This window comes from Myotis daubentonii, chromosome 1, assembly GCF_963259705.1.
Source record: "Myotis daubentonii chromosome 1, mMyoDau2.1, whole genome shotgun sequence".
NCBI classification, from domain to species: Eukaryota; Metazoa; Chordata; class Mammalia; order Chiroptera; family Vespertilionidae; genus Myotis; species Myotis daubentonii.
In genome coordinates, this window is record NC_081840.1 from 230810775 (window position 1) to 230833637 (window position 22863).

General features: G+C 57.4%; 1 protein-coding gene across 2 annotated transcripts in view; it reads right to left on the bottom strand.

Annotated features, from left to right (window-relative positions):
• Positions 1 to 217: 217 nt before the first annotated feature.
• Positions 218 to 22863, bottom strand: part of CRMP1 (collapsin response mediator protein 1) — a 36551-nt gene continuing 13905 nt past the window's right edge. For both annotated transcript variants that reach the window (XM_059676028.1, XM_059676037.1), the window contains exons 2-14: positions 18215 to 18303; positions 16481 to 16665; positions 14245 to 14409; positions 11137 to 11198; positions 10368 to 10448; positions 8355 to 8423; positions 6546 to 6666; positions 5678 to 5834; positions 4108 to 4249; positions 3209 to 3379; positions 1809 to 1988; positions 1313 to 1478; positions 218 to 1162 (exon numbers count right to left, since the gene is read on the bottom strand). In XM_059676028.1, the coding sequence (XP_059532011.1) occupies positions 1071 to 1162; positions 1313 to 1478; positions 1809 to 1988; positions 3209 to 3379; positions 4108 to 4249; positions 5678 to 5834; positions 6546 to 6666; positions 8355 to 8423; positions 10368 to 10448; positions 11137 to 11198; positions 14245 to 14409; positions 16481 to 16665; positions 18215 to 18303 (1680 nt within the window). In that variant the 3' untranslated portion in view covers positions 218 to 1070. The remainder of the gene's footprint in view (positions 1163 to 1312; positions 1479 to 1808; positions 1989 to 3208; positions 3380 to 4107; positions 4250 to 5677; positions 5835 to 6545; positions 6667 to 8354; positions 8424 to 10367; positions 10449 to 11136; positions 11199 to 14244; positions 14410 to 16480; positions 16666 to 18214; positions 18304 to 22863) is intronic.

Sequence of the window (22863 nt, forward strand, 5' to 3'; positions counted from 1 at the left end):
AGCGGGCTCCCAGCCGGGATGTCTGATTGGGTGACGAGGTCAGGGTAAAGGCCGCGCGCTGGTGGCCTCACCCCCACCCTCTTGCACGGTTGTTTCACTCCCTCGTGCCGCTTCCTTAGCCCGAGGGGGAGGGGGTGTCACAGGTCCCCCAGCTACTGCACGGGCAGCTCGGGCACGGAGCTCTGAGAAAGCGTCAATGACGACACCCCAGACAGGCCAGGGGCCGTTCCTTTTATTTTCCACAAGCTTTGAATTCAGAAATAAGAGCCACGATAAGTCGGTTATTAAGTAAAAATGGGGGTGATTACAAAGGAAAACTCTGTACAAAACGTTAAAAATCTGGCTGCCCCGTCAGCCTCCTCCGAGGGACATGGGCAGCCGGAAGCAGCATCCCCCACGGTCGTCGGCCCTGCACGGGGACGAGGGACCCCGTTCTGAGGGTGAGTCCGGCGCGGCCCGACGCCCAGAGCTGGCTGGGAGGACAGACACGCTGACCGAAAGGCGTCAGGGCCAGGGGCACGCGCCACGAAGGCCGGGACACGGGACGTGGATGGCAGACGTTGCTCAAAGCTCCCCGCCTTCCGAGAGCTCACAGGTCCCGGGGGGGCGGGGGGCGTGGGCTCCTCTTGTGCCCACTGAGGTGGGGGCGATGAGTAAACACCTTCGCGTGGAGGTTGGGACCCTGAGGGCCCGAGGCCGGACCTTGTGTCCGGTTGGTCCTCGTGTGCCGTCAGACGCTCGCACAGACTTGCATACGTAACTTAGCAACATGCATCAACTACCCTAGAACAGCTACGAGGGTGCAAGGGAACCACTCGGGGACCGTGAGCCGGGACAGAGGTGGGAGGGGCGGTACAGACGGCTGGACACACACCTGCGGGGCGAGGGATTTCCAAGCAAACAGACCACACTAGTACCACGGCTTCCTAAACGTCAGCAAAAGGAAAGAGCATCATCCGATGTGTCCCCCGTCAGGACCAAAGAAACACCGGGCTTGGAACACACCGACCGGGGAAGGAATGGACATGATTTTCCCAGAATCCTCCACTCCAGCGTATCCGCTCCTCTGGTCAACCGAGGCTGGTGATGTTGCAGCGGCCACCAGGGGGCGCCACGATGCGGTGGCCCGTGCGCCTGGGGTTGTTGTCATCTGTCTGGGCACCTGAAAGAGACCGCCGGTCACTTCTGTCACCAGCGCCACTCGCTGCCCCTGGGGGCTGGGGGCCCCCACGTCCCCTCCCCATTGTGTGCCGGATCACAGGAGCGCGGCCCCGGCAACCGCGTGGGGGTGGCGCCCCGCCGCGGCCCTTACCGGACAGGCTGAAGTTGGACTGGTGCAGGTTCCTGAAGGGCGGAGGCTGGTGTTTGGAAGGCGAGGATTTGGCAGAAGGAGCGGGAGTTGCATATTTGGGCGTAGCTGGCACCTCGTACACGGGACCGTCGTACATGCCCCTGGGGACCCCTTGCAATCCAGAGACCTAAACGGGGAGGGGGAGGGGGAGCATGACTGATGGGCAAGGTGCACGCACACCTTCCTGTTCACAGGCCTGTGGGCGGGAGAGTGGCCTGAGGTCGCCTCGGGACATGCGCGCACACACACACATACACACTACAAGGTGCCTGCTCACTCCACACACACATGTGCACACCCCTCTACCGTCGGCAAAGCCCTGGGACCTCCTGGTCGGGGGTGACTCCAGCCTGAGGTGCAGGCAGGACTGTGCCACGGCTCCACTGACACACGAGCTCAGGGAGGCCCCGCGGCTGTGACGCCCGCTGGCGCCGCACACGGGGACCAGGGCACGCACCTTGCTCCTGATCCTGACGCGCTGGTAGAGGTGCTCGGGGAAAGGCTTCCGGGGGATGAAGCGGCCCATGCCCTTGCTGACGCTGATGGTGCCGTCCTCGAAGACGATCTTGCCCTGGCTGATGACCACCAGCGGGGAGCCGTGGCACTCCATGCCCTCGAAGATGTTGTACTCCACGGCCTGCCGGCGAGAACCACGCTCTGCCTCACGGCTTCCGCACGGCCCCATGGTCCCCCACAGTGATTCCACGCCCCCTCAGATCACAGGCACTTCCTGGGATCTTCTGGAGACACCTTTTTCAAGGCTGCGTAATATTCCACTGTGTGCTCCTCCATTTGCATGACGAACCCCTCGCTATTGGGCATTTGGGTTGAGGGGGGTTTTTTATGATCAAACTAATGTGGTCTGAGGCGTCATGGATGTGAGGGGCCCCTGGGGTTAGGCACGTGGCTGCACTGACTAGAACAGACATTTCTGGGTCTTTTCAAAAATATTCTTTCTTGCCCAGCTGGCGTGGCGCAGTGGCTGAGCATCAACTTATGAACCAGAGGTCATGGTTCGATTCCCGGTCAGGGCACATGCCCGGGTTGCAGGCTCGATCCCCAGTGTGGGGTGTGCAGGAGGCAGCCGATCCATGATTCTCTCTCATCACTGATGTTTCCATCCCTCTCTCCCTCTTTCTTAAGTCAATAAAAACATTTTCTTAAAGTGAACCGGACAAAATATTTTAAAAAGAAAAAGGAAAACAGCATCTGACTGTCAGGATTTGCACCTGGTTAATTACCAGTGAGACCGGGTCTGTTCTCAAGTGAACACAAAGAGTTCGCCATTCCTTCAGGGCCCCAGTTTTGCGTTTCTGCCCACCCTTCTATCTACCAGGTTCCCAGATAAATGCCCTTAGGTGTGCCGGATGCATGGAGAGGTCGGGGACACGTAAGGCACGAAGCGCAGAGGTAACCGCCCGCCACGGGCGTGGGGCCTGGGACCCGGGAGCGGCCCCCGGGGCTGTGCGCAAACAGGCGGCTCCAGGCCCAGGCCTCTCCGCTGCTGACCGTCAGCAGTGGACACGCATCGGAGCAGGAGGTGTCTAAACCAGACCTCACGCTCTCCAGCTCCACAACGGGAGGAAGGTTCTCGGACCCTGCACTCGCCGTCCTGGCCTCTGTGCGCGAGCCAGAGATGGGGGGGGTGGAAGGAAAGCCGGCCGTGCCCCTAACAGCGTGAGCCCAGCTGCCCAGACCCCGTTCCCCCAGGAGGAGGATGTGAGCGGCCGAGTCAGGCAGACAAGCAGAGCACACCCTGGCGGAAGCCCCGCGTGTCATTTCTACCCAGAGGCCCCTCAGTGACCGCGGAGCACGACTCGCTGGCCTGGCCAGGAGTGTCCGGGGAACCAGACTCACCGACTTGTGGCTCTTGGCCGTGATGGTCTTCACCCTGTCGGGATCCCAGATGACCACATCGGCGTCCGAGCCCACGGCGATCCGCCCTTTCCTGGGGTACAGGTTGAAGATCTTGGCCGCGTTGGTGCTGGTGACCGCCACAAACTGGTTCTCGTCCATTTTGCCTGTGGCCTGAAGGGAGGCGAGACCCACGGATGAGAAGACTGTCCCATAAGAGGGCCGGAGACGGCAGGCGGCACAGACCCAGCCCGGGGGCGGGGGCCCTGCAAGGAGCCTGGAATGTTCTCTCCTGGCTGAGGGCCCCAGGGCCGGGCGCCAGCGGAGGGAAATGAACCGACTGCCCACAGGCACCTGCGCCTGCGTCCGAGCCTCACGGCGTCCCGCCACCCCTGGGCCCGGGGTAACACAAAATAACAGCCTTTGGTTTCAGGTCAGTGAAGCCACCTTCACAGGAGCTAAAATGTGGTTACAGACAAAACAAGACGGCCCGGCCGGCGTGGCTCAGTGGTTGAGCATCGACCTATGAACCAGGAGGTCACTGGTTCGATTCCCGGTCAGGGCACATGCCCAGGTTTCGGGCTCGATCCCCAGTGTGGGGTGTGCAGGAGGCAGCCGGTCCATGATTCTCTGTCATCATCGATGTTTCTATCGCTCTCTCCCTCTCCCTTCCTCTCTGAAATCAGTAAAATATACTTTTAAAAAAACAAGCACGTTTGTCATTCCTGAGGAGGAAGGACAGCTGCCAATGTGAGGGCCCCCGGCCGGGGCCACGTCCTCCGCTCGGCCTCGGCCCCCACGTCATCGAGGACGGCGAGCTGAGGACCACGGCACGCTGGCTGGTGGCGGCCAGGTGGGGTGCTTCTAGGATGTTCCTGGGGGCAGGAGGGGGACCGCCTTACCACCGCCTTGTCCCAGACGACGGTCATCCGCTCCTCGATGCCGTTGACGCCCTCGGGGATGAGGGTGAAGTTGTCCTTGCCCACCGCCTTCTGGGCGGTGCTGTAGGGACAGTGGCCGCTGCCCGTGACCTGCAGGTCCCCGCTGGGAGGAACGAAAGCGGGTGGGGCTCAGAGCTGAGTTCAGGTTGAAGGGCAGATCCCTGCTTCACCCGACACGGGCTTGAACTTGCAACCCCAGGGAGCTGCTGGGAGAGGGCTTGGAGCCCATCACGGGCACGTGGGGGACGTGACAAGGCCCTGTGGCCGCGGGCGTCTTGTTGAAGACTGGGAGGAGCCACAGACACGGGAGAAGGTCCTAGGTTAGTGTGGGCTCCGGGCAGGTCTGGGGAAGGAGGGCTCCCTGCCGGCCTCCTCTTCCTCGTCGGCCAGAGGGGTCGGCCAGAGGGGCCGAGAGGGGGGTGGCGGCGGGGGGTGAGTCGGGGAGTGAGGGCCGGGTCGGGTTCTGCCTGCGGGAGTCGTGGGGACTCGTGCTTCTCACTCTGAGAGGAGGGAACTGCAGGTCCCCAGGGGGAAAGGGGCTTGGTCTGACTCAGGTTTTAAAATATCTGGGCGCCCGCTGGGAGTGACTGACACGTGGGGCGGGGGCGGGGGTGGGGGGCGTATGGGAGTGGGAAGGCCGGTCGGGAGGGAGAGACAGGCAGCGTGAGCCCAGACGGCCACGCCACAGGTGGGAAGAGACCCGTGTCCTGCCCTTGGTCCGCGTCCTGCCGCCCGACACAGGCAAGGCTGTGGGCGGCGGCTCTGGGGGAAGGTGGAGCCTGCATTTTGAACTTGGGCGTAGAGCCGCAGGTGTCGTGCTGCGGGCGGCAGGAAGCTGCTGGCTGTGCCAGCCCAGGCTGCATATCTTCGGGGGAGAGAGAGCTCCATGGCGGGCACACACCCTCAACCCCCGTGCTTCCTTCTGACCGGAGCCCCATCGCCTCCTCACCCATCCTGCAAGCTGCTCCCATCCCAGCGTCAGGCCCGCTGCCACCTCCTCCCGGAAGCCCCTGCAAGCCTCCTGGCACACGCTCAGCACCCGCCTCCTCTCGGCCAGAGTGGCCCCTGCGCCTGGCTAACGGCACGGAGGGGGGGAGTGGCTATGCTCCTACTGTGTGCACGTCACACAGCTCAGCCCAGCGGCTGCGTAGGGAACCGGAAATGCCAGCTTTCCCCCACTGCCTCCTGCCCAGCTCAGCGGAGTTTCCACATTCTCCCCACTTCCCAACGCGTAAACCGAGGCAGAGAGACATCCAGGCTATGCGACGTGCCCAGGGTGACACCGGCAATCAGTGGCTGAGGCAGGATTTGAACCCGATCTCTCCTTCCTAATCCTGGCTGCTCCCCAATATCCACAATGCGGGGTGGGGGGCACACAGGAGGTGCTTAAACAGTCACTGAGCAAGTGGGAGCGGGCCGGGAGTACAGCAGACGCTGGGCCCTGAGGGCGCCAGAAACACTCATGTGCCGAGGCCTCCATGTCGCCAGCCTGGCTCCCCTCCGCCTGCCGCCCCCAAGCCCCCGCCCTCACCAGGCCAGCAGGGAGGTCAGGTAGTCGGGCGTGGTGGGGTCCGGGCTCAGGGGCGGGGAGGTGACGAAGGCCGCCGCCTTGGCCCAGTTCTTGCTCCAGTAGTGGGTGCCGTCGGTGCCCAGGCTGGCAGCGATGGGCTCGCCGAACACGAGGGGGCCTGGGGGCAAACACAAGCACGCGGTTAAGAGCGAGTGGTCTCCGTGCGGATATGGTCGCAAAAACATGGAGGAGCTCAGGCTGGAGAAATAAACCCGCCAAGGCTTCCCCCTGCGCCGGCCCCGGCTGGACCCCCGCTGCCCGCCATCCGAGCTCAGTGCTCGGGCAGGACTGCCCCCTCCTGGCGCAGGCTGGTCCTCCGAGGCCGAGCCTGACCGGGGGCCCGTTAGGGACCTGCCAGCAGCAGATGCTCGAGGAGGAGTCAAGGTCAAGTGTCACACCTGGGAGGTGATGCCGAGACACACTGACTGGCGACTGAGGACAGGACGCACGGGGGCAAAGCAGCCACGAGAAGGTGAGGCATCACCGAGTCATGGCTGTGGGCACCTGGGCTCAGAGCATGGGGTCCCCCCACCTTCCAGGGAGGGGCCGGGACAGTCTTCGCACGAGAGACAAACCCAACAGCACCCCGAGGATCACCCCAGACTCCCTGAGGCTCAGACGCCCTCACCCAGGGTCACACAGGGCCCACGGCACCCCGGAATCGCCTAAAACCCGCCTCGCGTCTATGACCTGCCACCATCCCATCTCCCTCTCCCAATGTGCGGGGGCCCGGGAGGGCCAGGCTCCTGGCCGGGCAGAATCAGTGACCTTGAACCTGCCAGCACCCCTGCCTTGGTCAGAGCGGCCGCAGAGGCCAGCACGGGCGCACCTCTCTTCCTGGCCAGGGCGATGATGTCGGCCGCACTCTTGCTCATCACCTTGGTGATGTACACGGGGCAGTTGATCTGGCCGGCGATGGTGATGGCCCGGAACACGGCCTCGGCCTCCAGCTGGGCGACAGCAAATCCGAGGTCACAGGAGGGAGGGGCGAGGGCAGCCACCCCCTCCGAGAGTTCCCCGGCTCTCCCTGAATCAGTCCTCCGACCTTCCTCGAGTGTGGCCGGAGGAAACCTACCGCCTCAAAGGAGGAAACAGTGTAGACGTAAGAAAGGAAAGAGCCCTGGCCTGCGGCTCCGAGGGTCGGAGGGCCATCCATGTGCGAAGGGCCTCGGGTTTGATTCCCATCAGGTCCGGGCACATGCCCAGGTTGTAGGCTTAAAACCCATCCGAGTGTGTAAGGGAGGCAACAGATGTATCTCTCTCTCCCTCTCTCTCTCCCTGTCCCTTCCACTCTCTCCAGAATCAATGAAAAGCATATCCTCAGGTGAGGATTAAAAAAAAGAGAGAGAGAGAACATTAATCAAAATGCATTTGGGTGGAGGGGTGGAAGGCAGGATTACGTTTCTACACTGCATGTTCCGCTGGGAGGGGGTACGCTGGGCAGAGCAGGGCATCAAAAGGCCATAAAATGGTCCGTCGTTTATAAAACGCCTGACGCAGTGACCCCCGGCGTCCACCACGCCTACCTGCCTTCCTCCCCTCCCCTCCTCTCACTTTCCTTGCCAGGTGACTGCCTGCGGTGGCTCTGGTCTCTGCCCCTGAGCCCAGGGCTTCTTGAACAAAAGGTCCAGCTATGTTTCCTATAGTTTTGTTTTTAGTTTCCAGTCAGTGGCTGGCACGCAGCCCTGGTGGCGACCACGTGATATGAAAGTGTGTGAACAGAGTCTGCGGGTCTGTCCTACCTCACCAGGGCCCAGGAGCAAACAGCTGGCGGGCCTGGGAGGGGCAGGGCTCCAGGGCAGGAGCCTGTCTACTGTGCTGTGGCCCAGGGGTCTGGCCCGGGCCAGGCCCAGAGCAGGAATCTGGGAGGACGGGTATGAAGTGATGAGGACACAGGGAACATACGCAGCTCAAATGCTTCTAGGGCACCCTGCTTGCCTTCCTCTGTCCCCACACATACACACACGCACACTGTGCTCTCACACATGCTCATATGCACACACACGTGCTACATGTGCTCACACACGCACACATACGCACTCACCCACACCCACATTGTGTTCTCACACATATGCACACATGCTCATGTGCACATACACACATGCACACATATGTGCCCCCACTGTGTTCTCGCATGTGCACACATGCTCATGTGCACATGCATACATGTGCTCACACATGTACGCCCATGCGCACATAAGCACCCGCACACATGCCTGCTCCTATGCGCACACACACGCACACGTGCACATACTCTGCCACTCCAGGGAACTCATCCTTTCTGAGTCTTGGGAACACAGTGGGAACCACGTCATAGGCAGGAGGCCTGGAACACATGGCTGCACTTCCCTGTCATCAGATATGCCAGGTCCTGCACCAGGGACTGGACACTGGGCTGCCCGCAGGGCCTGGTGTGAGCGTCTGGCTCCCTGGGCTCTGGGGCAGCGCTTCTCCCTGCTCCTTGGTTGGCCTGTAGCCCCAGGGCTCCCGATCAGAGGGCAGACGCCGGAGGGCCAGGCGTGCGGGTGCTTGTGCAGGGGGCATGGCAGGGGGCGGGGGCTGGTGGGGCTGTTCCCGCTGGAAGGGCATGGGGTAAGCTCAGCGGCATCAGAGTCATGCCCAGTGCAGGCGCCTTTACCTCCTCGGGTCTGCTCAGCACGTGGCCCTCGGGCCCAGTGATGCCCATCTCCAAGATCCGCTTTTGTTCCTGCAGGACAAGCACAGTGAGTCCGAGTCACCGAGCATCAGAGCTGGGGAGGCCGGTCCCCAACCCCCGCCCTCAGAGAATAGCTGAGGACAGGGGTGAGGGGCCAAGCTGGGGCTGGGCCCATCCAGCGCTCCCTCTCCTTCCAGACACCTGCCCACCTTCCCTCTGCAGCCCATCACTGCAGCCCCACCTGCCTCTGTGCCTGGCAGGGGCCAGCCCCGCCCTCCCAGTCCTGGGCCTGCTGCAGGCTCTCACCCGGGGAGACAGGTGCTGCTTGGACATAGAAATCAGAGCCCCTGAGCTGGGAGCCCGGCGCCCGGCTCCCGGAGCCCATCCTGTGACCAGACAAGCCTGTCTTCCCTTCCTCTCTCTGGGGACAGAGCGCCTGCCGCCCCGAGTGCCCGCCGCCCCGAGTGCCCGTCTGAGTGAGGCCGCAGGGCCCGGTGCCCGGCCGTCAGGCTCCTCACCTGGGAGCCGGCTCTCAGCCCGGCACCTGCCATCTTCCCGGCAGGAAACCCTCCTACAACCTTGAAATGGCCCTGAGCCCATGGCCCAGATTCAAACCCGTTTGCTCTGCACTTTCTCGCCCCAGGAACACGTTCATTTCTCAGAAACCATTTATTTTTACTTTCCCCGACGTCAGCTGCGCTGCTGCTGCTTTTCACACCCGCACGCAGTTCCTGTACCACCATCCTTCCGGGGAGCCCTGGGCCGTGCCACCCTAAAAATCACCACCTCCACTGCATCTACGGCTGTGACGCGTGGGCTCCTGAGAGGGCCAGGCACTGGAAACGATTTCAGGATCTGGCAGCGGGGGGCGGACCTAAGTACACAACCAAATCACTTGGGCTACTGAAGGTGATGCTGACAGAGCACTTTTGTAAACTGTTTACAAAGAGATTGTAGGTGTGGACACGGCCCTGTGCAGCACTGTTTAAATGTCAGTTACTCTTTCTGAGGGAGGGAGGGAGTAAAGGAAGGAGGGAGGAAGGAGAGGGGAAGGATGGGGACAAAAGTGACGATGGGGGAAAGCACAGGTCACTGTTGACTGGAGTGGGGGGTCGAGATGAAGATCAGGGGCTGGCACTTGCATTACTTTTGCCCCCCCTGAAGCCCCGTCAAGTGACAGGAAAAGTCCACAAAAGCCGAGAGAACGCCGAGAAGACCACAGACAGCATGGTGGGGCTGCAGAGCGGATGTAAAGGTGGCAGGTGCGCGGGGCGGGGAGCGCGAGGGAAGCTGAGACGTCCCGCCGCGAGGCCGAGGACCCGGCTCCCACGGTCTCTCCCGCTGCGGGTGGAGTGGCCCTGGGCATCGGGGAGAATGCTCAGCCATAACGCCTGATGCTGAAGAGCGCGGCCGCCTGCAGCCCCGCCCTGGGCTGTGCTGCGGGAACGGGAGCCCAGGTTTCTCGGAAGCCTGACCCAGACTCACGGGAGCTTCACTCACAACAGCCCCAAATCGGAAACTATCCAAATTCCCACCCCCTGGAGGATGGTGGTGACAAACTCCCGCAGCGGATTCCACGCGGGATGACGAAGAGGCTGCTGCTGCGCGGAGCCAGGGACTGAGTCTCAGGCTCGGCACTGAGCCAAAGCAGCCGAGAGCGCACACCGTGCGGCCCCATTGTTGCCAGGTCAAACCCGGCAGAACTGAGCAGCGAGTGGCGAGCCGCCTCCTGACCTCCACGCCCTTGTGCCACCCCTGGTCCCTGTGGAGCAGGCAAAGGACCAGGCTCTCCCGGGTCCGCAGGGCAGTAGGTCACCCCCACTGCCCGGCTGCAGATGGCGGGCGCGTGCCTCATGCCTGGAGTCTCATCCGCCGCCCAGTCCTTGGCCTGGTCTCGTTGCCCTGTCACCTCCCTGCTCAATGCCCGCACCGCCTTTGTCAGGCCTTTACAGCAGAAGTGACCGAGGAGGAAGGGTGGGGACGCACACCGCTCACCTGAGCTATCAAGTCTCCGTTCTCCGCGTGGACCAGGCTCACAGCTCCCAGCCCCTTGAGGAAGGTGAAGGCTTCATAGAGCTGAGGGGGGACACACAGGGGTCAGTGGGGTAAGATTAGCAGCGGTGCCGCCAGCTCTGGTCCCGGCGGGGGCCGCACAGCCGCTCCGTCGAGATCAGGGGACGTCTCGCTCAACAGGTGAGCCTCCGGCAGGGCCTGCCCTTGACCCTGAGAGGCTGGGCGGGCGGAGCTGGTGCCTTCTGCTTGGAGTTCTCCATCCCAGCGCGGGAGAAGCCAGTGTGTAGTTTTACTGAACCCGTAACTGACCTGCTAAGCCCTGTAGTCACCTCACACCTGAGGCGTGTGCCTCTTTGCAAAGCTGCAACCGTGTCATTTATAGACCTCGCAGGCAGGGGGCGTGCTCTCCCAGAACTGACACTCAGATGGTACACAACCCCCGCATCCCCTGGCCTGCCTGCATCCCCTGGCCTTCCGGCTGCCAGGCCCTCCTCCCGCCCGCCCACGAGGGAGCTGCAATCGACCTTCGTTCGCACAGCGAGGACCAACGCCGCCGTCCCCCCCTCCAAGGCTCTCGAATCCTAGCTTTGTTCTCCGCGTGTGCAAGACAACCCCCACCTCCCCGTGTGCGTTCAGGGGCAGATGGCAGGGCGCACCGGGAGGCGTGAGCACTTTCGAGGCCCCGGACCCCAAGTCTGCTGGACTCCCTCTGCATCTGGGGCTGCGGAGAGAAACGGGGTGGCGGGCCTACCTGGCTGTCGGACATCTGGTAGCGGTCCTTATAGGCCATGTAGACCTGGAAGGAATTGACGCCTGTTGAAGAGAGAGGAACGCAGGTGAGAAACACGGAGGTGTCTTTCCTGCAGGTCGGGGTTCACAGCGCGGGGTGGGCGCGGCCCGGACGGGAGGCGCCGCGGAATTCACAGGGGGGCGTGCTCCGCTGCGCCCCAGCCAGCGCCCGTCCACAGCCGTGAGCAAGCAGCAGCCGCTCGCTTTTACCCGTTGTGGGAAAATACACAGACCAGAACATCTGCCACCCTAACCTGCCGACGTAAGAGGCGTCCAAACCTACGGCACATTCTTTATGAGCTTATGAGAGCCAAACGGACAACATGCCGGGGAGTAAGATCTCAGATAAACTCTTACAAGAATTCCCTACAGGTCCGGGCGTTTCTTACGCTGAAATGTGCTTGGGGCGGTGGCAGGAATGGTTCCAGGATGGCTGGCCAGGGCATGTGCTCCCTGGGGGCGGGCCTGTGGAAGGTGAGCTAACCGGGAGGCACAGACAGGGGCGGGGCTGCTGAGGGCAGGGGGACACCTCTCACCGCAGCAGGAGAGGAGTGCAGGGGGAGATCCGCGTCTGGGGCGGATGGAGGGGAGTTCACCACGCTGCTCGGAAGAGCACACTTAAAACTCAGGAACTGCTCGTTTCTGTAATTTCCCAGTTAATATTTGTGGGCCCTGCTTGAACGCAAAGAGCTGAAACCCCGGGAGGTGAAACCGCAGAGAAGCAGGGCTCCTGTGCAAAACTGCAACCTTCCCTGGACCGTGACTGCGGGCAAAGCCAGTGTGGCTCCGGGACTGCGCTGGAGGGCGGCGCCTTCCTGATAGAGAATCGGACACACAGACGCCCTGCCTGACGGGGCTAAAGTACCATCGGACACGCACACAGGGCAGCACATGCACAAAGCGTTCAACATCTGCCAATAGAGAACGGCACGCACAAGGGGAGACGGACCCTCCCCTCAAATCCGCAAGCGGGCCCCAGAAACAGCCACGCCCCAGGGCGCGAACACGCAGGGAGTGAGCGTGCCAGTGGGCGTACCTTTCAGAAAAGCCATTTGGCACTAAGTTTCCTGACCCTGAATGAGGTTAAAACCATGACCTCAGCCCTAGCTGGTGTGGCTTAGTGGATAGAGCGTCGGCCTGTGGACTGGAGGGACCCAGGTTTTTTAAAAATATATATTTTATTGATTTTTTACAGAGAGGAAGGGAGAGGGACAGAGAGCTAGAAACATTGATGTGAGAGAAACATCGATCAGCTGCCTCCTGCACACCCGCCACTGGGGATGTGCCTGCAACCAAGGTACATGCCCCTGACCGGAATCGAACCTGGGACCTATCAGTCCACAGGCCGATGCTCTATCCACTGAGCCAAACCGGTTATGGCAGGGACCCAGGTTTGATTGTGGTCAAGGGCACATGCCCGGGTTGTAGGCTCCATCCCCAGTAAGAGGCATGCAGGAGGCAGCCAGTCAATGATTCTCTCTCATCAGTGATATTTCTCTCCCTCTCTCTCTCTCTTTCTCTCTCTCTCCATTCCTCTCTGAAAACAACCTTGACCTCTTAATTTCACTTCTGGAAATCGAAGGAAATAATTAGAAATCCAAGCTGATGTTCACATAGGAAGATGTTCTCCATGTCATGGCTTAGAGAGAAGCAAACAGAAAACCCGGGCGCCCAGTAAAAGGAAAACAGCTACGCAGATGAACCGGGACCCTGTACAGCACGAGCCATTAAAAAAGTCATTAATGAAGAGTCACGATTACTCATCAAATGTGACGTAGAAAGAGAAAGATTCCAAGTGACTGCTGTCACATAACCGCGTAAGGAGAACCTCGTCTCCACAGACAGGGGATGGAGGGTAACACTCGTTACCGTGAATGGCAAGGGGCAATTGGGAGGAGGACAAAAGGAAAGAAGATGTTGCCGTTTCTTCATTTTCTGACTTTTCTGTACGTGGCAATGGTACTTTCATAATGAGAACACATAGCATATCTACCTGAAAACTGAAAACAGCCCCGCCGGTGTGGCTCAGCGGTTGAACGTTGACCCAGGAACTAAGAGGTCACGGTTCGATTCCCAGTCAGGGCACATGCCCAGTTTGTGGGCTCGACCCCCAGTGGGGATGGGGGGGCCGTGCGTGAGGCAGCGGATCGATGATGCTATTCCTCTCTCATCGATGTTTCTGTCTCTCTCTCTCCCTTCCTCTCTCTCTAAAAATCAATAAAAACATTTTTTTTAAAAAAAGGTCGACTTAAAAAAAAAACACGAAAAAACTGAAAACACCCGCTAGCTCTCCCTGAAGAATCGCATTCATTTCAGGCTGCCTCCTCAGGCGGCCCCCAGAACACCCCTCTCCAGACTCGTGCCCTGGTGCACCCCTGTTCTCTTGCTCTTGGCTTCCACGAGTCTTCTGTTCGATTCCCCTCACCGCGATGGGATGCACACTGTCAGCATCTACACTGTGCAGAGCCACCTGGCAGAGCCCAGAGGGGAGCGGAGTGGGATGCTGCGATGTGGAGACTTGACCCCTCCCTCACAGAGCTCAGGGCTCAGTGGAGGAGCCAGGCGGACAACCAGAGTCCTGCCATCCAAGAACAATGGAAACGGTGCCTCAAAGAAGCCCACGTAACCTGCTCTGGATATGCAGGAGGTGAGGCCGTCTGACTGGGGAAACTGGAGAGGTGAGAGCTGAGCTGGGGAGCAGGGTAGAAGGGCATTCTGGTGGGAGCAACGTGAGCCAAGCCCCAGCGGGTAGAGGATTTAGGCGATGGCATCCAGGACAACAGTGCCCAGATGAGTTTATGGTGGAGAAAGAAGAGCCAGGCCAGGTCAGCGAGGCCTGTGTGCCAGGCGAATGCAACCGGGAGTTCTTCTATGAACAGGGGTCCCTCCAGGGCCTGAAGGCAAGACAGGCTCCTTAAAGAGGGCCCTGTTTCTCCAGTTTGTCGCAGTACACAGCTCAAAGTTGGGCTCGTGGCACGCAGATAAAGGGATTTTAACTCCATACAATCAGATCCACCATGGAGCCAGGGATTCCAGAACTGCGTCCCCCACACCCAGGGCATGAACTGACCTTTGTCCTGCACCAGCACCTCCAGCTCCTCCCGAACGCCATCGGACCAGCCTGTGATGTCCACGTGGAGGGAGTAGTCGCAGCAGGATTTGGTGTCAGCTGCTTCGTGCCACTTCTCGAAGGCGGTCAGCAGGCTGGACCCAGGTTCAGGGACCACATGGTCAACTAGGACAGAAACATGTGTCACATTCTAAGATGCTTAGGACCCAACTTGTTCCAATGGTGGCCTCTTCAGCATTATCACCACCATCACCATCATCACTACCACCATCACATTATCAACATTATCACCGTAATCAATATCACCATCATTGTCAGCAGCATCATCACCACTACCATAACCATCGTCACCACCATCACCATATCACCACCACCACCATCACCACCATCATCGTCACCACCATCACATCATCACTACCATCATCACATCATCATTATCACCATAATCAATATCACCATCATTATCAGCATCATCACCACTACCATAACCACCATCACCACCATCACCATCATCATCACCACCACCACCACCATCACCACCATCATTGTCAACACCATCACCATCATCACTACCATCACCACATCAACATTATCACCATAAGCAATATCACCATCATTATCAGCATCACCACTACCATAACCATCATCACCACCACCACCATCATCATCACCATCATAATCAATATCACCATCATTATCAGCATTATCATCACCTGCAGGAAGCCTCCACTTGCCAATACTGTCACAGGAATGCACCAAGGAACTTGGAAGGCCAATGGACCTTGGGCGTTAGCAGGGCTGTGTTGAGATAGTGGTGGCTCAAGGCAATTCCCTAATCTGATAATCCTTTTACTGTTTACCAAACTTTACCTTTGATATGCCTGTATGCATTACTAAAGGGCAAATGTGTATTTAAGTAAGTAGCAGACCAGGCCAGAAGTCAGTATGTCTCTACAAGAAAGAGGCTCCCCCAGGCCCCCAATGCCTTCTAAATTCATATTTCTTGTATAGCATTTTCATTTGTGCGTCAGCCCCTCCTTCAGATCCTGAACCCCATTGTGAAGGTCGTGGCATCCACCACAACCATCATCACCACCATCATTCACCATCACCACCATCATCACCATCACCGCATCATTAACACCACCATCATTATCATCATCACCACCACCACCATCACTACCATCATCACCACTACTTCCATCATTAAGATCAACATCCTCATCTTCACAATTCTTTTCATCAACACTCCCACCATCATCACTGTCAATATTGCCATCGTTGTCATCATCATATTATAATCATCAGCAGTGATACTTCAGTGAGTCTTCGTTACCACCATTGTCATCACCATGGTTACTGTTGTCATCCTCAGCATCAGCATCACAACTATTTATTGAATGTTATTTATGTGTCAGATGCTGCCACAGAGGCTTTACATAAATTATCTAATTAAATCCTCACAACCATCGTGTAACATTTTTCAGATGAAGAAAATGAGGCTCAAAGAGGGTAAGGAACTTGTCCGAGGTCACACAATTAGTTAACGAAGGTGGGGGTTAGATTCCCACAGAGTCCTGTGAGCTCAGAGTCTGAACTCTTTCCCACTACTCCACACTGTGTCTGGAGGGAACTATTTGTTATGCAGCATTGTGGCAGCAATACTGACTAATACAACCACTTCCCAGCTGTGTAATCTCGAGAAGGTTACTTCACCTCTCTGAGCTTCTACTCCTACACGTGACATAATAATACATATGTCACTGGTTCTAAAACTTTAGCCATCAGCAAACCATGTTTAGGAATATTTTGCTTTATCTCCCTATAATCCACATCACTGTTTACTTAATGCTTTTCTTCAAGCTGACGCTCTATCCACTGGGCCAAACCGGTTTCGGCTAATGCTTTTCTTAAATCAATTCAAAGTTTCTAAAAGTCTAAATTCTGACTTCAGTCTCAACCTAAGCAGTAATATCCATGAGGTGCCGTTAATTTAATTTCCATATGCACTAAAATACTTTAGCATTCTCAATGCCTATATTGCCTCTAAAATCACTTTGTGCACCACCAGTGGCACATAGCATACAGATATACATTAGGTATAAGGCAGGGTTTAGTGACAATCACGTGAAACGGTCCCCTGAGCTAAGTGCTGGTACACTGAGCACTGCGCTGCTGCCGATGCTGGTGAAGGAGAGAAGTCACGGCCTATGTCCCTGAGGCGGGTGCAACTCACTGATCATCGTGGTCCCGCCCGCCAGTGCTGCCCTGGTCCCTTGGAAGAAGTCATCGGCGGCGGTCATCCCCTGGGATGGCTTCTGCAGGTACGTGTTGACGTCGATGCCCCCGGGAATCACCATCCGCCCGTTGGCCTCGATGGTCTTCACTCCACCAGGAACGATTAAGTTCTCTCCTATTTGTCTGGAGACAAACAACAGAGAAGGCGTTGGGTCTTTGAGAGAGGAAATGGTAGCCAGCCACCCTGCCGCTTCAGACCATCAGGGAGACACTTCCGAGCCAGGCCCCATCCCGGGCACGGGGCGGACAGAGACAACGCAGGCAGGTCCCTGCCCTCGAGGGCTCAGGTCTAACGAGGAGGCAGGGCATGTCTGCTCCAGTGCAGCAGAGGCTGGGTCACGTCAGTAGGCTGGGTATCTGGGAAGGCTTCCAGGGGGAGGTGGCGGCAGAGCTGAGACCAGCATCGCCATCAAGTGGTAAAGGGTTCCCTGCACAGCCCGTCACTGCAGAGCGCGTCACACACCTCTAGCAGCTGGCTCGGGGACGGAGGGGAGTGTTTGCAGGGAGACAGTGAAGAGCCCCCTCGGCCCTACGAGCTTTCGGACAGTGTGATGGGCTGAACTGTGCGCCCCCACATTCCTAGGTTGAAGCCCTAACCCCGGACCTCAGAATGTGACCGTTTGGAGACGGGGCCTTTAAAGAGGTCACCAGGGCACAAGGAGGCCGTAGGGTGGGCCCTGACCCAGCAGGACCGGTGTCCTTATAAGAAGAGGAAGCTACGCGGAGCCCACGTGCCCAGGAGCAAGGCCATGTGAGGACACGCGAGCAGACGGCTGTTACAGCCGAGGGAGAGGTCTCCCTAGGAACCAGCCCCGCACACGTCCTGGACTTGCAGGCTCCAGAGCGTGAGAAACAAGTGTCCGTGACTGAGCCTCCCTATGGGTCTGGGGAATTCTGTCACGGAGGCCCGAGCAGACTAACACCCGATGTCTCTGGAGGGTGGAGCGGGGACCGATGGGGAGAGAGTGGAGGAGGGCTGCAGCCCAATGCACGTCTTTCCTGTAAGTGCCAGGCGCCGTCCATAGCCAGGCAGTCCTCTCTCTCCCGGCCCCTCACCCAGCCCTGGAGATTCCGAGCAGGTGGAAGAAAGCTGTGAGCTCAGTCGGGGTGCGAGGCTGGAATTCACGCAGCCCCTCACTGGGTCTGTGACGCGGGACAGACTTCTCCCTGCCCGCCTCTCCCAGGAGGTAGAGCAGGGACCATGTGTTTCCCAGCTTCCACGGGAGCTGCAGCCTGCAAGAGGCTGTGGCAGAGCCAGGCACGGGGGTGGGGGCGCTCAGTAAACACTAGGACCGCCTCCACGCGCAGTGTAAACCTCCCCAAATCTCTCCAGCCCTGATAGTCACAGCAACACGGCACAGTCACAGCACAGATCCCCGCCTCCCATTCCCTCTGAGACTGGCTTCTTAACAGGTCTGTTTGGCCCGGCTGGTGTGGCTCAGTGGTTGAACATCAACCTATGAACCAGGAGGTCACGGTTTGATTCCTGGTCGGGGCACATGCCCGAATTTTAGGCTCGATCCCCAGTGGGGGGCGTGCAGGAGGCAGCTGGTCAATGATTCTCTCTCATCATTGATGTTTCTATCTCTCTCTTCCTCTCCCTTCCTCTCTGAAATCAATCAATATATACTAGTATACATATTTTTTTAAAAGATCTGTTTGGTCCACGCACTTTATAAGCCCGTCTTCCAGGTAGACGTCGGCATAGAAGGACTGGTCATCGTTGATGATCCGTCCACCTTTGATGAGGAGCCGGTCACTCTGAAAAGAAAGCAAAGTGTTAAGTGTCACTGGGGAAAAGCCAGGAGGCCTTTATGTTTGCTTTTAACTTTTAATATAAAATTGTTCAAACATTTTCAAAAGTAACAAGTGGCGTATAAAAGCAAGGCCCGACAATCTGGAATCTCGAGCTCTTGGGAAAGTTTGCTCTCCCACTTGCTTTGGGTCTCTGCTCAGCGTGACTTACCTGAGAGCCCTCCCCCGCTGCCCTCTTCGGGTCACTATACACCGCTTCCTGCCAGCCGACCCCACACCCCTCCCCCATTTATGGTTACACAGCACTTATTGCAGTGCGTCTGACATACTAGGTATTTACATGTCTGTCTGAAAGGTGACTCCCCACGGGCATCAGAGCTGTGGTGTGTTAGTTACCCCACCGGCTGAGTCCAGCGAAAATTCACAGAGGGTCAAACACGCACGCATGGGTGTGGATGGATGGCGCTACCTAGAGCTGAGCCCTGCACTTGTCCTTACGAGACTGTCAGCTCCATGGGGGCAGAGATTTCATCCATTTATTCACAGCTGCATCCCCTACACCTTGGACACAGCCTGGCCAGATGGGTGGATGAAAGGATGGGTGGATGGATGGATAGAAGGAAGGAAGGAGGGAAGGAAGGAAGGAAGGAGGGAGGGAAGGAAGGAAGGAAGGAAGGAAGGAAGGAAGGAAGGAAGGAAGGAAGGAGGGAGGGAGGGAAGGAAGGAAGGAAGGAAGGAAGGAAGGAAGGAAGGAAGGAAGGAAGGAAGGAGGGAAGGAAGGAAGGAAGGAAGGAAGGAAGGAAGGAAGGATGGAGGGAAGGAAGGAAGGAGGGAAGGAAGGAAGGAAGGAAGGAAGGAAGGAAGGAAGGAAGGATGGAGGGAAGGAAGGAAGGAAGGAAGGAAGGAAGGAAGGAGGGAGGGAGGGAGGGAGGGAAGGAAGGAAGGAAGGAAGGAAGGAAGGAAGGAAGGAAGGAAGGAAGGAAGGAGGGAGGGAGGGAGGGAGGGAAGGAAGGAAGGAAGGAAGGGAGGGAAGAAGGAAGGAAGGAAGGGAGGGAAGAAGGAAGGAAGGGTAGTTAGATGGATGGACGACTGGGTGGGTGGGTGGATGAATGAGAAAATGGATGGATGGATGAATAGATGAATAGATGGATACCTTGAAGGACGAATGGGTGAAGATGGAGAGAAAGGCATCGCAGCCATGAGACAAGAACTAAGAGCCACGATCCAAGGAGGAGATGTGTGAACCAGCACGTCCTGTCCCCCCGAAGGAGGGTCTCTGGAGGGAGGGGCTCCAGCTCAATCAGGGCCCAGCCCAGCACCTGCCTCTTATGCCTGCGGGAGAGGACGCCTTCTGGAGGGCACTCCAGGACCAAAGGAAAGAGGAGGCGCGGGCTGTGCAGATGCAGATGCAGAGACAAGCTCCCGAGGGAGCAGGGAACTAACAGTCACAGGCAGCTGGCACGTGGCTTCAGGGACACGGCCTCCCGCAGGCAGCCGCCTGCCTTCACGTCTAAGAGAGGGCTCTCAGGCTCCGCCTGCAACGTGGCGTAGATGTGCTGTGAGCCGAACATCAGCCCCACCTGCTCTGCTCTTCCTGGAACCACGGTGGAGCTCAGGCTCATACCCCGCCCCTCCCAGCACCCAACTACCAGCAGGTACCGAGGCAGCTGCTGCAAATGGGCCCACACTCCTGCTGTCCTCAGGGGCCAGCGTTTTTCTTAAAATATAAGCCCATGACCCGGCAAGAGCTTATGTGACTTTCTCATTATCTGTGCCTTTGCCTTTTATTTGGCATTTTCCAAGCCACGTTCCTTGGGTCCGTCGGTCACAGGGGTTTTAGCAGCTGGTGTCCCAGAAAGGGAATCCCAGGTGTCGTGAGCTTAGAAAAGTCTGGGTTAAACAGAAGCCAAGGCTGTCTCTGTGACAGGAACTCCCAGGTCCTTTACTCCACGGTGTGATGTGCATATTCACGAGGGAACCGAGCTCACAGCTTTCCCAAACGCGGATCCTTTTGTTTCGCAGGACGCTGACCAGGAGACGTTCCCGCAGGAGGCGCTGGGGATGTACTCCAGAGACCGAAGGCCCTGCCTGCGCAGACCCTCATGGCACGTCCAGTCCGACCGAGGGGGGAGCGGGCTCAGACGGGTGACTCCCAGGTTCACACACAAACAAGGGCGCAGGTTGCCTTTCCTAACTTCCTCCCCAGCATTCGCTCCATCAGACACACTCTGTCACATCTTAAAACATTTTCAAATCCATCACACCCCATAATCAGGTTCCATCAGGGAAAACCCAGGGCTGTTCCCTGGGGCTCTGCTTCTTCACTCAGCAAACTCGCAGCAAGAGCCAATTGTGTATGGGACACCACATTTTAAGAATTTCGTAAAAGTCACACATTTAAAAGAAAAATAATGATACCCCGCCTCTCCCAGACTACCACGAGGGACAAACAAGATATGTGAGCGGGGACAAGCTCTGTATAAAAATCGCTGTTTAAATACTCTGAAGAAAATAAAACAGCTCATTAAAAATCCAACAAAAATCTGACCGTCAGGGTGTGCCGGAGACGGCCAGTTCAGGATTACAATCCGCTCGGCTCGTGTCCCGGATCAGTGTGCGGGAGAATGAAGTGTCCAGAGTCAGACAGGTGTGGGTTCCGATCCCTACCCTCTTCCCAACCAGGTGACTCAACCCAGGAGGTTTGATTCCCAGTCAGGACACATACCCGGGTTGCAGGCTCGATGGCCAGTAGGAGGCGTGCAGGAGGCAGCCAATCCATGATTCTCTCTCATCATTGATGTTTCTCTCTCTCTCCCCTCTCCGTTCCTCTCTCTGAAATCAATAAAAATACATTTTTTTAAAATGTCATGCACTCCTTCCCATACAACAGCAAAAGAAACAGCAGCCTTGGCTTGGGGGGAGGGTGAGGGGAGGCCCGGATCACAGTGCATTTCTTGCGTCACCGTCGATCCCTGAGCAACATGAAACCTCTGAGCTGTGTTCCCCCCACTGCATGGTGGGAAGAAAAGCCATCCTCTCCCCCAGAGTCAGAGGAATAAACATCCGTTGCGGCCTGAAGATCCTCAGGGGAAAAGAGAAGTGCTTTTCACATCAAACCCACACGTCACCCATAATCACACGCTTCGCAGCCTTGGCTGTCTGGTAAACAGCAGAGAACCAAAGCTGTTATTAGAGACAACAGGGGGAGAGAGGCTCTGCCATCCAGGAGGGGGCGTCTGAGCTGGGATCTGAAATATGAGAAGTTCAAGCAGCTGCAAAAAGGAGGAGAAGGGGCACACTGCAGCCAGGTAAGCAGTATATGCCCAGACAGACAGCGTGCTGAGAGATCCAGGTAGAAGAATGGAAGGCGGGTGTGTGCTGTCCATGGTCCTGAAACGCCTGTGGGTACCCAGACAGTGAGGTCTCTCCAAACCCCAGGATGCTGAAGTTCCCTCTCCTACCTCCCTCACACTCCCCCCCTTCCCCGTATTTCCTCACTGCTTTTCTTTCTCAGCTCACTGGCATATCTGTAATCTTTACGCTCCCGCAGAACCAAAGCAACCATGGCTTAGAGTCGGTTTCAAGTCCTTTCAACTCTTAGTACCAACCCTTCAATACTTTACTTCTCCTTCCCCAGGAAGGTGGGGGAGGACATGAATCCCCTCTCCGACGATGCTTCACTAATGCAGAGATTGGAATCTGCAGCTAATAAATGGGTAAATGTCACACACAAAAAAAGGATCGCAGCCAAGCTATGAACCAGGAGGTCACGGTTCGATTCCCAGTCAGGGCACATGCCCGGGTTGCAGGCTCAATCCCCAGTGTGGGGCATGCAGGAGGCAGCCGATCAATGATTCTCTCTCATCATTGATGTTTCTATCGCTCTCTCCCTCTCCCTTCCTCTCTGAAATCAACAAAAATATATACTTTTTTTAAAAAAAGGGATCTCAGAGGTTTGGTCTTCACACTGGGAAGGCAGCTCCAGCCGGGGCTGCTGGGACACACGGACTCCAGTGGGGCTGCCTGGTTCATCCCTGGGAAGGGGCTGGGAATAGCTAAAAGACCCGTCGTTTCTGGAAAGATGAGGAACACGTTCTCTCCAAAGGGCAAGCAAAGAAATGAGCCTCAAAAAGTTCAGGGAAGCCCCATGGTTTTTGTTTGTTTGTTTGTTTTTTATTATTAATTTCAGAGAGGAAGGAAGAGGGAGAGAGATAGAAACATCAATGATGAGAGAGAATCATTGATTGGCTGCCTCCTGCATGCTCCCCACTGGGGATCGAGCCCGCAACCTGGGCATGTGCCCTTAACCGGAATCGAACCTGGGACCCTTTAGTCCGCAGGTCGACGCTCTATCCACTGAGCAAAACCGGCTAAGGCAGGAAGCCCCGTTTTTATAGACACATGCTTGTCTGTGCATTAAATGCTGATGGAACTGCTTTCTCTTCAGACAAAGGAAATGTCAAGGTAAGCTTTGAAAGTTAAGAATCCTTCAAATCCTACAAGCCATTGATGGTGAGCTCATGTTTGCAACTCAAAACTTCAGCAGGACCAAACCCACTCGTCCAC